Source organism: Lissotriton vulgaris, chromosome 6 (assembly GCF_964263255.1).
Source record: "Lissotriton vulgaris chromosome 6, aLisVul1.2, whole genome shotgun sequence".
In the NCBI taxonomy this organism is placed as follows: Eukaryota; Metazoa; Chordata; class Amphibia; order Caudata; family Salamandridae; genus Lissotriton; species Lissotriton vulgaris.
In genome coordinates, this window is record NC_141694.1 from 499,584,738 (window position 1) to 499,601,422 (window position 16,685).

At 43.1% G+C, this 16,685-nt stretch overlaps 1 protein-coding gene across 1 annotated transcript in view; it reads right to left on the reverse strand.

The window, feature by feature from the left end:
• The window catches only part of LOC147707490 (CD109 antigen-like), a 911,073-nt gene that overhangs the window by 441,607 nt on the left and 452,781 nt on the right, over nt 1–16,685 (reverse strand). Inside the window, exon 17 of the mRNA XM_086926507.1 lies at nt 4,687–4,759. Coding sequence (XP_086782633.1) covers nt 4,687–4,759 — 73 coding nt within the window. The remainder of the gene's footprint in view (nt 1–4,686; nt 4,760–16,685) is intronic.

The window sequence follows — 16,685 nt, forward strand, 5'->3', positions numbered from 1 at the left end:
GAATCGGAGGAGGAATAGCCATTGTTTACAAGTCCACCCTCAAGGTCACCACCCACGCAGACGACACCCTCAACACCGCCGAAAACCTGCACTTCCGGATCCACACCAACCCCAACACCACCCTCAGAGGAACACTTATCTACACACCCCCCGGACCCCGGGCTCAGTTCACTAACTCCATCGCCGACCTCGCCAGCCCACACGCTGGACGCCGTCTTCTCCACAAGCACCCATGTCACCTTCAACCACACCTTCGAACCCCACTGGACCAACCACCGCTGCATCCACTTCACCTTCTAAAAACCAACCACGCACCATCGCACCCAACAGCAGCCGCGCTGCCACTGGAACAAAGTCACCGAAGACCAGCTGACCACCACCCTCGCCCAGAACCCACCTATCGACCCCACCTGCCCTGACGCCGCAGCCCGCAACCTCAGACAGCGGATCAATGACTGTGCCAACACCCTCGCCCCACTCAGGAGACCATCCAACAACGCCAGCAGGAGAGCCACCTGGTTCACCGACGACCTCCTGACCTCCAAACGCGCCTGACGCAAGCTGAAGAAAAAATGGCTCCACAAACAAACGCCAGAAAACCACGCAGCCCACAAGGACGCCACCCGCAGACATCACCACCTCATCAGTCTAGCCAAGAGATCCTCCTTCAAAGACCGCCTGGATAACAACGCACATGACAGCAAAGAGCTCTTCCGCATTGTGAAAGAACTCTCCAATCCCGACGCCAGCGCCAACGACATCCCGCCCTCACAAGAACTGTGCGACTCACTGGCCATCTTCTTCCACCGCAAGATCGCCGACATCCACAACAGCTTCAACTCCACGACCGCACCAACGATGCCCGACCCCACCACCCCCGCGATCACCAACAGCGCCAACCACCTGACCTCCTGGACCAACACAAACGACGAAGAGACACGCAAGATCATGAACTCCATCCACTCAGGATCTCCGTCAGACCCCTGCCCACACCACGTATTCAACAAAGCAGACGCGGCCATCGCACCCCAACTACGGAAGGTCATCAACATCTCCTTCGAAAAAGCGACATTTCCAGAAAGCTGGAAGCACGCCAAAATCAACGCCCTCCTCAAAAAGCCCAAGGCGGACCCCAAGGACCTCAAGAACTTCCGACCCATCTCCCTGCTCCCGTTCCCGGCAAAAGTCATCGAGAAAATCGCCAACATTCAACTGACCCGCCACCTCGAAGACAACAACATCCTGGACCCGTCCAAATCCGGATTCAGACGAAACCACAGCACCGAGACAGCTCTCATCGCCGCCACAGACGACATCAGACGGCAACTGGACAACGGCGAAACAACAGCCCTCATCCTCCTGGACCTGTTAGCTGCATTTTACATGGTCTGCCACCGCACCCTAAAGGCGCGCCTCCAAAAAAGCCGGAATCCAAGAGAAGGCCCTTTACTGGACCACGTCCTTCCTCTCCTTGCCTCAAATTTATTTTTAAAACCACTAAAATTAAAGGACAGCTGAAAGAGAGTGGGAGCCTCTGACATGTTAACATGCAAAAACCGCATCCTACTAATGTAAAAAAATGGAAGGTTTCCCATCTTGAACATGTTATTGTGTTCACATCCATAATGCATAGTATCTATATTATAGATGTTCTCAGTGTGAACTAGGTGGTAGACAGTTTTGAAGCATCTTGTACCCATATTTCCAAAATCTGACTCTGTACACCATTGACATTATGTTTCCAAATAAGCCAAAATGTTAACAAAAATGTATGTATACCCACCACTAATTATGCAATGCACTATGTTAAAAGATTTACAGTTATGGTAGTAATACTTTCTTTCTGGCATAATAATAAATCAAGACCCCGCCTCCATTATTAGGCTTTGCACCTTTGCTCAATGGACAACAACCTATTACATTTGACCCTGTTGCAGGGATTCTGCTCGGGAACAGAAATATTCTTGGGATCATAGAACATCTGCAAGTAGGGACTGAATCACCATACCACCTCAGCATCTATGAGCCCGAGTCCGACTAGCTATAATACCTCCTAACCTAACCAGAGAGACAAGTGGGTTGGCACCCCAGAACACAACACTATCGACCCTCTGAGGGATCGCAGTAACAGAACACTTTCTTTCACTCTCTCACTCGAACCTGACCACAATAAGATAAACCAGATACACAATTTATTTGTTTTATTTATTTGAAACATTTATAAAGCGCGAACGAAGGCCCGAGGGCATCTCGGCGCTAAAGAACTGCTGTGTTAACCCAGGGAGACAGAAAATACGAAGGTTAAAAAGGATCAGAGGTTAAAAAGCCAGGTTTTAAGATTTTTTCGAAAGGACCTAAGAGAGGTGCTGGCCTTAATTGAATATGGAAGTGTATTCCACAATTTCGGTGCAGCTACTAAGAACCGCCTATCACCCCAATTGACAGTTTTGGTTCGGGGGACCGCCAGATCAGAAGAATTGGAGGAGCGCAGTGTTCTAGATGGGCAGTAGGGAATTAAATTTTGAGTGAAAAACACTGGTCCGACATTATGTAAGGCCTTGTATGTCAAACATAGTGCCTTGAACTTTATCCTCTTTTTCACTGGGAGCCAGTGAAGTTGCCTTAGAGTTGGTGAGACCGATTGGTATTTAGTAATTCGCCCTAGGAGCCTTGCAGCAGCATTCTGGATGGCCTGCATTTTAGCTAGCACTCTCTCCTGGGCACCTAGAAACAGGGCGTTACAGTAATCTAGGGTGGAGAGGACCAGGGCGCTTACCAATGTTTTGGCATGATGCTCAGGTAAAAAGGGCAGAATTTTTTTTATAAGCCGAAGTTTGTAAAAGGCAGAGGAAGAGATCTGGTTAACATGAGGCAGGAAGTTCAGACGGTTGTCAAACAGTACACCCAAGTTCCTGACCTTGTCGACCGGGTCTGGAGGCTGGCCTATAAATGGAAGTTTATAACATTTATTTAAACTATTGTGCTGTAAAATGCTGTATTTTGTGTCACCATAAGAAGACAAATTCACATCAAAAATATTGGTAGCATGGTTAGCAAACCAAATACCATGAAAAGCCCTTTCATGTTATAAGACAGATTAGTCTAACCGCCCTCCCTTCCTAATGAAGATAAATGATTATATATCAAAGATCTCTTGGATTATTGGCGAACCCTATTACTTATCATACATAGGTGGATGTTCTACATCTCAGCAGATGCAGCAGTCTTGTCTCAAGAACTTTGTTCTCAGAGTGGGTTTTTAGAACTCCTGTCCTCAGTTATATGAAAAGACATGTTTTCTCACAAACAGCAGCTGCAATCTCCTATTATTTTTAGATGCTAGCGCCAGACCAGAGAACATAACAAGGGGCATTGTTGTTTGACCTCTCTGCTGTGTTTAGACTAAATCCCAGGAAAAGAAAAGAACACAAAAACATATGCAGGTTCTGTGTGACAATGCAATGTGCCAAAAAGTCAAGCATGTTTATATAGCAACAGGTGCAAAGAAATTTGGTCTACAATGTGCAAACCTAGGCTAACACAGGCAAAACGACAATGGGGAACGCAGGAAATGCACAACAACCCCTGTTCCTTGTAGAGTAACATGGCAAGAATTTTATGATTTCTTCCCGTTATATTTTTAATGTATGATGTTTTATTTATGTTTACATTGAAGATATGAATATGTGTCAAGCAAGAAAAGAAACTTTTTTTCATTTTTATATTTGGTTAAAGTATGTATAAAGGAACTATTCTGAACCAAGAGGCACTTTAAAGGACAGATGTCCTCTATGTCCATGGACTTTGTTGTCTGACAACATGAGGGATGCACTTGTTTCAGTCTAGCTGGAGTTATGTTATACAGGGATCTGTGCACAGTTCTACAAATTGGTAGCATATGCAATGAAGCTACCAGCCGTTTAATAAAATATTGCAGTTATAATATTTGCCTGTTCTGATGGACAAACTATTATCATACTTATTTTTCACCTTTAGTATTCTAGGCTAGTGTATAATAAAGATTTGTAAGTACACCACTGTTGTAATGCTTTATTTGGCTTTTAAGGACCAAGTTGGGAAGCCACTTAAACATCACGTTGCAGGGGGCTCTGACCGGTCTACAACAGTCTCTGTAATGACCAATTCCATAACATAGCCCACAAATGGTTCAACAAAACTCATCAGTTTTCCCAATCTCAGGATCGACAAGCTGTCTATAATGATCAGATAGTTAAGGAAAATCTCCCTGAGGGAAGACTATGCATGTGCTTTCATTCAACATGGAAAGACTCATATGGAGAGTTTACTAGAGTCCACAGACCAAGATGCAGGATTTATGAATAATATGCATAATAACAGCTTATATCCCTGAAACACAATTTGCCCACCAGATCAGGAGAGGAGCATTCTCCTGTATGGGTTTTAGACAAATTCTGTGCTCACTAAAAAGTTTATATTGCATTTTATAGGACACAATGGCCTTGATCACCTGATATCTAAAGTAATACAACAAACAGAGGAATTGAAAGACGTTTGACTTATAAACATTCATGTGTCCTAGCTGTGATTTTATCCAATCAGCAACTTAGCTACATTTTATGGAACATATGCTTGCCGGAGCTGTTGCTTTAACTTTATTGCAACATATGTCTATATATTATTTATTAACCCAACCACAATACTTACAGTCTCGTTCAAATAGATGCCACATGTCTTCTTTTTCAAGGTTTGCATCAGTTAACACCGCAAGGTGACATTTCTGTAGACAAAAAGGACCAGTAATTGATTTTGCAACGTGTGTACTAAGGTTGTAGATACCATCAGACTAAAAATCATTTGGGTCACTATTAAAGACTAGTCTACAATCTTCATCTGTGATGATTATCAGTTTGTTTCCCATAGGAGTTGTGTGGAAGAATGCACATATATCTTCAGAACTAAATATCCAGCATTTTTACCAGCTAAGTCTAAAGTTAGAAGACTGAGGCGATAAGAAAATCTTATATATTGTATTGAAATCTATTTACAACATAAAATAGCTCTAACAGTGTTTTGTTTTGGCTGAAAAAATGAACATTAATTTCCTGACCTGAACAATAATTTATTAGCTATGTACTAATTACTATATTAATTACACCAAACATTTTAACTATATACAAAATCAAAAGAAAAAACAAAAACACAAGCACTTGAACCTGCCAGACATTCGGATGGATGCTGCACCGCCTGAGTAGCCTCTCGCCACTTCCAAGCACCACAGGCCCCTCACAATTCACTACAACATTAGGCAGTATGGTGGGTGTCCGAGATGCGGCAAAGGTGAGAGCAGAGCACAGAGTGTTGAAGTCTTGCTGGCCATGCTGATTGACATTGATAGGGCCGAGTATTCTACACTACGCTGGCAAGTCGAGGGTCCCCCCCATTGAAAGAAAAATGCTGTGGTGTGGCTCAAGAGGATGAGCATATTGAGGAGTGGCCGAGCCAGATAGCCAAAGCTGAATTTGTTTTGTGAAGCTGGTACAGTGTCGCCATAGAGGAGGATGGAGTGAGATTGATGCCAGCAGCAGTTGTGTGCCTCCCACTGCCATTGTTTTGGTGGCTCTTTTGGAAGGGTCAAGAATTTAATAGGTGCCTCAAGTGCCCCAAGAGACATTAAGTAGACATTAAATAGGCAAATTGAGATGCACTTGATGTCTTTGGGGGGCATTAGAAGTGAATTATGGGTGAATCTATGAGGTCATCATCTAGCATAGCCTTACCTCAGAGAGGTTTAGAGTCGGTTATGCCAGCTTAAGGGGCCTAAAATTAGATGTATGCAGAATGGGAAGCAGCAGGTGGCTATCTCCAAGTCTGCCTCAAGTGTTTTTAATAATACAGCACCACTTAATGGGGAGATCGCAGCTCCCCCACTAGCCGCTCCTACCACAGTTATCCGCTGAACTGGCCTTGCAGTTGCCACAGCACTAAGGAAAAGATAAATCATGTATTACCTGCAAAATAGTGGAAGGCAACAGGGCTGCGTCCAGTGTTCTCCTAGATGAAGCTGCTGATAAAGGTGTGGGGTGGGGGAGAGGCTGGTAGCACCCTTGCCGCACAGCGACCGATTGTTCTGACAGACTGCCAGGTTTCATGGAAGAACACCTTGTGTAGTCTAGGATTGATCAAAGCAATGATGCTGCCAACAATAATGACAAATCTCCATTAATTCTCGGGGGCCAAAAGAATCAGGCATCAAGGTTGATCAGGTCAGTCTCAATGCCTGAGGTTGGTGGGGAGACTATCATTAATTTGGTAGATACCACTTATTGCCAGACCGGAACCTCAGAGAGTGTTAATGTTACTTTGAAACACAAGATGGGGGCAGATCCATGTGTATGCCAAGCAATGGTGTTTGGGGGAAGTATGTGTTCAGGAAAAGACAGTACTACTGACTGTACGACCTTTACTTTGTGAGACTCTAGCTTAATAAACAAACAATGAGAGAAGCCTGTCCGCACAATACATTTAACTACTGTTCACAGTTGGATGCCTCTAGTTCCATGTTGCTGTTGTTCAAAGAGTTTCTGGGAGAGGTTAAAAGACTTAGGCAACAGCAAGTTGATTTTGAAAATGAGATAAAGCAGTGCCTGGGAATGATAGAGGGTCAAATGACTCAGATTGCGAATCGCTGTGAAAAACTGGAACAGCAGATTTCAAGTTGTGCGGGTAAATTATAAACAGCTCCTACGTTGAATTTAAGACTGGCGAATGAAACCAAATCTCTGTACAAAAAGCAGGAATATTTAGAGAACCCCTTAAGGTGATCAAATTTGAGAATTTTAGGGTTGCTTGAAGGGAAAGAAGATACTATGGGCATGGGTGCGTTTGTAGATTGAGTGCTATAATCTTTTGACCTTCCCAGATCTTCCCACAATTTGATCACATTGTGGGCACACAGGGTTCCTTCTCATATTCCATGTAAGGATTATTACCCTTATATGATTTTGGTTATCTTCTCTGATTACAGGGTTAAAGAGAAGGTGCAGGACAAGGCAATTAAGGGAAAGACTTTTTCGTAGGCCAAATTAATTAACTTTTAAAACATTTTCAGATATGACTATTGATACAGCATGGAGGTGTAGAGAGTTCAAGAACATGTTTGCATAATTTCAGGCAGCTGCTTTGCAGGCACCCTTGATACACATGTCCCAGCTTAAAGTGTTGTTTAAAGGACACATTTATTTTCTCAGATAGTAGAAGCACAATCATTCATAGCAGACATAAAATGGGGGTTGAGGATTGCTATATGGAACTGATTTTGTGTAACTGTTAAGCCTCCATTTAAGCTACCCAGATTAGCTGGATGGGGAGGGTGAAGGCGAGGGGGCTGAGTAGGTCTCAGAGAAAACAACACCATATCATTGGGTTGGTCACCTACAGGCTGGGAGGGTGTGTGCTTGTGCTGAAGGAAGGGAGGAGCTCCCGCTACAGCCAAGAAGCGAGCAGGGTAAATTGGGTGTGAACTATGGTGATGTTGGGTTTCATTGAGAAATATCAGGTTCAGTGCCAAGGGTTCATTATAAATACGTTGTACATGGTTTTAGGGATTTCTGACGTTTGGCTAGGTGCTGTCAAAATAGGTATGGAAAGACACCAACTACAGTTTCTTATGCTGGTATATGCAATGAACTTTACTAAGGAATATGCTATGCTCTATGATAAAGTTTGCATTTTGGATGAGTTTTTTAGGTGGGATGTATACATTGAACGTATTTTATGAAGCTGCTGCCGAGACTTATAACTTTTCACTTAGCAATTTGCACTTTTGGGTACGCTACAGGCCAGTCCTGTAGCTTTAAGTATTTGCGATTTCTGTTGATATAATGGAGGGGAGCATATGTTGTTCTATGACTTTATTCGATAGAATGTATCATAAAAGTGTACAAGTTCAAACATCAAGTTAAAATCAGAGATACCTCCCCCTTTTTCCCCATTGATAGAAAAAACAATGTCGCATTGCCATACATACAGTACAAAAATAGAATTTAAAAAACAATGTGTTTTAAAAACAGTTAAAAACACTTAAAAACACAAATTTTAAACATTTATCGAACACTAAAACCCACAACAAAACAGAGGGCATTGCCAGAACTCCACAATCTGCAACTGATGCGCCTATAGGAGCTTGGATCTAACTAACCAAGCCCATCCCAGGTATTTAGCTCTCCCACATACTACACTGGGAACAGAGGTGTCTGATGTAAGAATGCGTAATGCCACCCTATGATGCTTAGTCCCTAAGTTGGAGCACACAGGTTTCAACCATCTCCGCCTCGCCTGGCCATATGCTCGACAGGCGAAGAGGAAGTGGGGGATAGATTCTGAGGGGGAAGCGCAACTAGGGCAATATCCTACCCTCTCTCCCAAGGGTTTCCACCCTGCAGTGAAAGCATTCAGAGGTAGTGTGCCGAGCCTAAGCTTCAAATACAATGCCCTATCTCTAGGGGATTCATTGCAGTCTAGGAAGGTATCCAATTTGGGAATGGGCTTGGAGTCTAGGAACTTCTCCGTCAGGGAACCATGCTTCCATGGAGGGGAGCATATGTGTAACGAGCTGAATCATGTTTTTGTATTTTGACCGAAGGGTGGTAGTTTATTGACACAGACTTAACTGGCTGCTGTTGCAGGGATGTGGGGTTTTTTTGTTTTTAGAAAGAAGTAATGGTGAAGGTGTTTTCCTTTAATGTTAATGGGTTGAACAATGCCTGAAAAAAATGCAAGCAGTTGAAATTTGAATAAAAAGCCATAACCCTACAGTGCTTTTATTGCAGGTAAGTCATATTCCCCTTAGCAGGTCGACCAAGTTTGATATGTTTAAAACGTGGGACAGTTTTAAATGTTTCTCCTCGGTGGGTGCAGCACACAGAAGAGTAGCTATTCAAACGAGTAAGGGAGCTAAAGTGCAAATTCACAGATGGCAGTCAGGTACGGAAGGACTGTGGTGTTGGGTGGCCTGCACGATCGACTTCTCGTGGGTAACATTAGTTAATTTGTATGCTCCTGTTGAGGATGACCCTGCCCCATTTATTAAACTCTTCTTATCATTAGCAGCAGCTGATGGACCACTGATTGCTGGAGGTGATTCACCTTCCTCTAACAATCAGACCGTAATACTTCTTCTGTAAAAAGATACAGCCAAAACCTAAAAGTCCAAATATTCTTGGGGAATATCGGAGAATTTTTGGGCTGATTGATCTCTGGAGTACAGCTAATACTTTGAGAATATTAATGTTTTTAAACTAGATATAAAACAGAGGTTTGTATAGATTTTATAATTTTCTAATTTACTCCAAAGTGGGGTTTAAGAACTTACCTAATGTTTTCTTTTTAAATATTCCGCTGTGTAGTTAGAAATTGCTTCCGAGGACTTGGGCACTAGACATCAGAGATTATTGTTCAATAAGTGTTACTTAGAAGATGAGAAGTTGGTTGGTTCACGTAAAATGGAGATTGAGAGTGCTTGATACAAACAAGAGTTCTGCTTTAATGATATGGTGTTGGATGCCATTACAGCGCACCCGCAAGCATTTGTGATTTCTAGGGCTAAAGCCCCGTTTAATAACCTAAGGGAAGAAGAAATCAGTTTGTAGAATAGTGTCAACTGTGAGCATGGAAGGTTTCTCCAGAATAGCTCTGAAAGAAATAGGAAAGCATTGGGTGATGCAAAAGCTGATCATTGGGACCATTCTTATGCAAAGAACTATGTACAAAATGCAACTTATTTACAAAAGATGTACAAAGAAAGACATTTTTGCGTGAAGTTTCTGGCCTGGCAAGCGTGCAAACGGCCTTTGTGCTATAAAGTTGATGCTGTGAAGTGTCCCAAAACAGGGAGATCTTGAAGATCAGATGAAGAGATTAATGCAACTTTTGAGAAAATGTTAGCAATATTTATAATACCTCTCTCAATGTAAATTTATCTGAATTGAAATGCTTCCTGGACTGCCTTCTAATGGCAGTTCTTTCAGAGAAAGATAGAAGATTTATGGATAGCCCCTTTTCTTTGGGTGAGTTGGAGAAGGTCTGTCCGGATAAAACGTTTTTGGCCCTGATGGATTGCCTGCCAAATTGTATAGGACCTTTTCAGCAGTTTAAAACACATTTATTGGAAGTTGCCAATTTTATTTATAAGGGGAGTTCACCTCCACATCCTTCAGGTTAGGGAGTGTAGTCAGCTCCCTCAGAAAGGGAAAGAACCCTGCCGAAACACATTCCTATTGTCTGATCATGTTTTTAAATTCGGACAATATAATTATAATGAAGCTGACACAAAATAGAATTAACAAACTGGCAATCCATGGGGATCAAAATGGTTTCATTGCCAGGGGGCAATTGAGCACCAACACTAATTATTTAATAGAGGCTTTGGATATGTTTGCAATTATCCAGATCCCTGTGGCAATCATTTTGTTAGGCGCAGGAAAGGCACTTCATCTTGTAATCTGGGAATCCCTTTTGGTATACTAAGAAATCTTGGATTATCTTCCCAGACTACAGGTTTTATAAAAAAGGATCTATTCAAACGTGGAAGCTGGGTTAATTTTAAACTTTACTGAAATAGGTACTGTTAAGGTTCAGCATGAAATAAGGCAAGGCTGTCCACTTTCGCCAGTTCTTTCTGGCTTTTTATTGAGCCTTTGGCCTTAGCAATTTAGAGCGACAGAATAATACGAGAGCCTATACCTTCAATGGCAAAAATTAAGGTATACTCTGATGATGTCATGCTTTTATTGGGCCCTAAGCAAGTGCAGGAACGAGTGTCTGATATTCTTTTAGCTTTCCAAACACTGGGAGGATATAAGGTGCATAAACCAAAACCCAATGCCATTTTGAGTATTTGTACAGCAGAGGAGCTCTTGCCAGAGCTTAGAGGTTGTGTGCAGTCTCGGCCTACGCATTATTTCGGGGTATATTTTACGAATTATATGATTTGAATTATAGACCGCTTTTAACCAAAGGCAAAGGTTTATTAACCAGATGGGTGCCGCTTCCTCTCCAACGCTTAGGGTGGGTTGCTTACATAAAAATGGCAGTTCTCCCATTATTTAATTTTTTATTGTAGCTGACCCATGCACAATCAGTTGTAAAGTGTTTGCAAATGTAAATTCGATGATCTATTCTTTCCTGTGGAAGAAAGCCAACCCAAGAATAGGACTGAGCACTTTATTTGGGATTACAGAGAAAGTGGGGGTTAGTCCTCCCTAGTTTTAAGATTTATTATTTTGCACACTTTGCACAGTATATGCTTAGGTGAATTTCTGAAACTGGATGATTTTCTGCAGAATGATCGATTAAAAACTTGGTGTGAGATCGAGCCACACATAACCAGTGAGAAGATGTGGCTGCACTGGTCCTACAGGACCCTGATTGGGGTATTACATAGCACAAATCCCACGGTTTTGTCAGACAAGTAGGAGCTTGTGCTAAATCTAACTGATGATTCAGACATGAAGAAAATAGGCCTTTGGAATTGATATTTACTCTCCTGTACAAAAGTGGATATGTATGATCAGATTTCGATGTAATAGATCAGGTGGGAGAACGTGGTAATACCGAAAGATGTTGGTTAGTTAATTATTTAAATTTTTCTGCTTTAAGGGGCTAACTTTTGTAAAATTCAATTGTTTGCAAAATGGTTGATCCATAGGACATCACAGTTTTTAAATAAAATAAATCGGATTCTCATAACCAATATTTTAGGTATGACATGATAGATGGCGGGGCTCACATAATATGGTACTGTGGTAAACTGGGTAATTTTTGGTAGGGTATCTATAAATTATTAGAAAATCCGCTGAAAATCCAAATACCACACCCCACGCTGGCACTTGTGGGCCCTTTTTTAATGAGTAATTCCCTCCCCCGCCGCTGCTGCCCCGCCACCCTGCCACCTTTTATTGTCAGCAGCGGTGACTGAAATAGTGCTGAGATTTAGGATGAAGGTTGTGCGGAGATGCAGCATAACACATTTCTGTGCCTACTTCTATTTGTAGGTGTTAAAATATAAAAGCCATAACTACTGATTTTGCCATTTAATTTCTTTTTTGCTTATCCACAGAGCTCCAATAGAATGGCAGAAAATACTATATATAAGAAATGATTCGTTTAATTGTTGTTTTAAAATAATATTACTATTTGTTTTTGCACTTTTAAGATTACAGAAAATACTATACATAAAGAGCTTGAGAAACACGGTTGAATGTGCAAATATCTAGGACACGAGTGTGAGCTCTTCGATACTGCTTAAAACAGGACTTCAATACAAGCTCAAAAGTCTCACGTTGGGTCCACATTAACCAGGTGTATTATGTTTTGAATATAAAATTATCATTTTAACAACTTTTATGGAGGATTAGCAGTACCATTTATTTGAAGAGAAACACGGATGTGTTCATGTATTTATTTGGAGTAATAAATTTCCCTTTATGTAGTTGCTGTTCAGCATTCATTCATGATCTTGGCTCAAGGTGGCAGAGCACATTAAGCAGTGCCACCTTATTCCTCAACTTCAGCTTGCATGAAACTCCACAGCTACGAAAGTGGCAGAGCTTCTCCTATATATATATATAAGAAGAAGGCATGGAGCCGAAATGCATCCGCCGCCACTTTTTGTTGAAATAAACATGCGGTTTCCCATGGAATCCTCTCAGGCCTCTGATCTCTTCTTTCCGGAGCGATTTTCCTCATGTTTTCTGCACCGGCCAGAGGTGCAACACAGAGGCCCTACTGCGCAAAGTGACACCGAACTGTTACTGGCATCATGCTGTTTTGCGGCTATTTTGAAGTTCGGGGTACCGAGAAGTCCGGTGTCTGCCAAAACCGTCTGGATAGCTAAAGCAGTTGGAGGTATTTTACCACCAGTTGGGAGTTATGGCGTACATGGCTATCCCTGCTCACTCGCTTACCTGATGGGACAGGCTGCTGCAGTACGAGAGGACCCAAGGGAGCTGTATGCGGACTTCGGCATTGTTTGGGGACTCATCCGCCATGACCTGCAACAGACCAACAAGCTCGCTGGCAAAGACACTTGCTCCCACATACACCGCTGACCCAGTTGCAGCCACATTGTGCACTCTGGGAATTGTAGTTCCGTTCACTTGATCACGAACATGCAATAGGTGAGCAATATTAACTAGGGGGAGGAGCCTGTTGAACTCAACCTCAAGGGGAGCAGGTGTGGGATACCGGAATGAATGACTCTTTTAAGTGTTGGGCGTGGAGCCGAAATGCATCCGCCGCCACTTTTTGTTGAAATAAACATGCTGTTTCCCATGGAATCCTCTCAGGCCTTTGATCTCTTCTTTCCGGAGCGATTTTCCATATATAGATTTCACACATGTTATAGTTAAATATTAGCATTTAAAAAACCTAAGAAATTCAATGAAAAACCATAGGTTTCACACATGTTATAGTTAGCTGGACATTTCACTAATACAAAAGCATTGAAATTCCCCCGTTATAGTTAACTATAACTCGCGCACCCGCAATGCACTGCTGAGGACATCACATATTACATCACTCATGACATGGTCAGTGACATAACTCATGACACACGCCCCGGGGACCCCCACCTCCCCGGGGCACTAATATGCAAATAGGGGGGTCCGTTACTGTCTTTGTCCCGGGGGTGGCGGTCCCTGGGGCTGTGGGGGGGCCGTTTGCCCCCGCGCTACCATAATAACTTTGCCCCGGGGATGGATTGGGCCCCCCCACACTTTTTTAAATATGCCCCCGGGATTTGGTCCCCCCGGGGGCTAATTTAAAAAAAATAACACCGCTTTTTTTTTTTTTTACGGGGTACTGTGATTTAAAAAAAAAATAATAATAATAATTTTTGGGCCTTGGGGGTCCTTGTGGGACCCCCTGAGCAGGCCTAGGGGGTCAGGGTGTATCTACCCTGCCCCCTTTGCGTGTTTTGCACGCTTGTTTTCAGCTTTCTTGTGCCTCGGTTCTGCCAATGCTTCCTGGTTGGGAGTGTTGACAGACAGTTGACATCCAATCAGCATGCAGCTCGTGCTCTGGAAGCTTACCGTAACACCTCCAATATATACTCATGATTTTACTTATGATTTTCGCAGGAACTACTGAAAGGATTTACACCATTTAACAAAAAGGCCCATCTGCGAACAGAACTCTACCTTTTTACCAAGTTTGGTTAATTCCGTTCAGCCGTTCGGGCTGTAGCCCCGGCTAAAGGTCCTATGGAAAATTGCATGGGGAAAACACGTTTTGGGACCCCCCTTTTTTCTCGGCCCCTGCTTCATGAATCACCCCCAAACTTCAGGGAAGGAGCGGAGCAGGCCATTCACTTAGAGAAATTTGCGAAGATTCGTCCACCGGCGCCAAAGTTATTCCAAATAGAATGTTGCGGGTTTTCTATGGAAACTAGGTTTTAACTATAACTACGCGACAGCCAGTATATATATATATATAAATAAATATATATATATATATATATATATATATATATATATATATATATATATATATATATATATATATATATATATATATATATATATATATATATTTATCCCAACAAACAGTAGCCTGCTATGATGGAGCCAAACACAGGTACATTTCTATAGCCAACTTTAAATGGAGGGGCACAATGTGCAGCTACAGCAGAAGCGCCTCGTGAAGAGTAATGTCCTGCCCAACGCGTTTCATGCTGGATAGCCCTTTCTCAAGGGCTGCGGGCATCTTCATGAATGCAAGACATAGCAGTTTTTTCGGCATCATTTTCAAGAGTTCACTCCCCCCGCCCAAAGGGAGTGGCCACCCGCATGGCCTGATGGTTGCTGTAGCGCCAAAGTATTGCTCATGTGAGTCGTCGTGCTTTGCTTCAAATTATGAATATTTAAAATCCTCAGTGGGTTACGAGCAGTCTCCCACTGTCTGTCATGTTCGTGAATCCTCCACCGGCATACCTGTCCCTAGGCTACAGTGCCGTTTGACACTGCAGCGGGACTACTCCGAAGCGCAACGGGGCTCTTATCGCGGCCCAGGCTGTGCCGCTTCAAATCCCAACAAACAGTTGCCTGCTATGATGGAGCCACACACAGGTACGTTTCTGTAGCCAACTTTTAATGGAGGGGTACAATGTTCAGCTACAGCAGAAGCGCCTCGTGAAGAGTAATGTCCTGCCACACACGTTTCATGCTCGATAGCACTTTCTCAAGGGCTGCGGGCATTTTCATGAATGCAAGACACAGCAGTTTTTTCAGCACCATTTTCAAGAGTTCACTCCCCCCGCCCAAAGGGCGTGGCCACCCACATGGCCTGATGGTTGCCACTAAGGCGGAGGACCGTCACAGTAAAAAAAGGAAAAAATTAAATGATAACGTAATGTTATTATCATTTTATTGTTTCCTCCTGCTGCGGCAGCTTTGCGTGAGGGGGCGGGGCTGCAGAGCAAGCGGGGAGTGGTAGAACCCTTCTAAGTGTGCAATGACTGTTTGGTTTGCCCTCTCTGGCCACCCAAAACAGTCATGCGCACTTTCCCTGTTCTCCATGCAGGCTGAATTACAACCTGGCCCCAAGTCCCTGGCTGAGTGCCGAACCACAGCGCTCAGACTAATCACAACGCTACATTGCAGCGTTGTGATTGGTCAGGGGTGCCTGGGTGCTTATCAATCACAATGCTGCATTGCAGCAGTTCATATGAGCGCCACATTATGTTACCCAGGTAAAGGTTAATTTTTTAATGCACAGAGATATTCATTGACTTGATTGTTTTTAATGACAAGATGTCAAACCGTTCAAAAGTCAGCAGTTTTGGCAGTTAGGCCGCACCTCCTCCTTTTTATGAAATTCAATGAAAATAAAATGTATAAAGCACGACAATCTACCGGGGGTATTAAGGCACTTAGCAGAATCTGACAGGCTGAAGAGGATCCAGAAGATGGCAGAATTATTTGGAAAAAAGCCACGTTTTTAGATCTTTCCTGAATTTTAGTTCTGCCAGAAGAGAATTCCATAATCTTGATATGCATAAGATGAAGCCTCTTCCCCACCCCCCAGTTGGCTTTCTTAAATCTGGTGATTACTAGGTTTCCACTTGTGGATGATCCCAGTGAGCGCGTTGGGATATATTGATGAAAATGCTGTATAAAGTAGTCTGGGCCGACAGCTTTTTGTGCCCTGAAGGCAATGCAGAGTGTCTGAATCTGTGTATGATTGTCAATGGAGAGCCAGTGTAGTTGAATGAGTGCTTGAGAAACAGATGAATGTTTTGGAATGTCCAGCAGTAAAGGCCCCTACAGCACCAAAGGCTCCCGCTGCACAGAAACCCATGCCTAAGGTCCTTACAATTCCCCCGCAGAGCAATGTCGCACCAAATACACCTAAAGAAAACACGCCAACCATAAACACACCGGCCCCTAAAACTCCTGCCACTAAAAAAACAAATCTCCCAAACAACAAAGGAGGTATGAGAGGGACCACTGATAACAGGCTCCCGCTAAACATGCCACCTGAGGCATGCCCATATGTGGTAGTGATGACGGGGGTTCCTGAACTAACGGGAGAGGGTACGGAACCCAACTGGTCATTGAAAAACAAAGTACAGTATTGGTTGAACACAAATCGACCTGTTCCGCCAACCTGGACAAGCAGGATAACATCAGTTTGTAGGACCCCTTGGG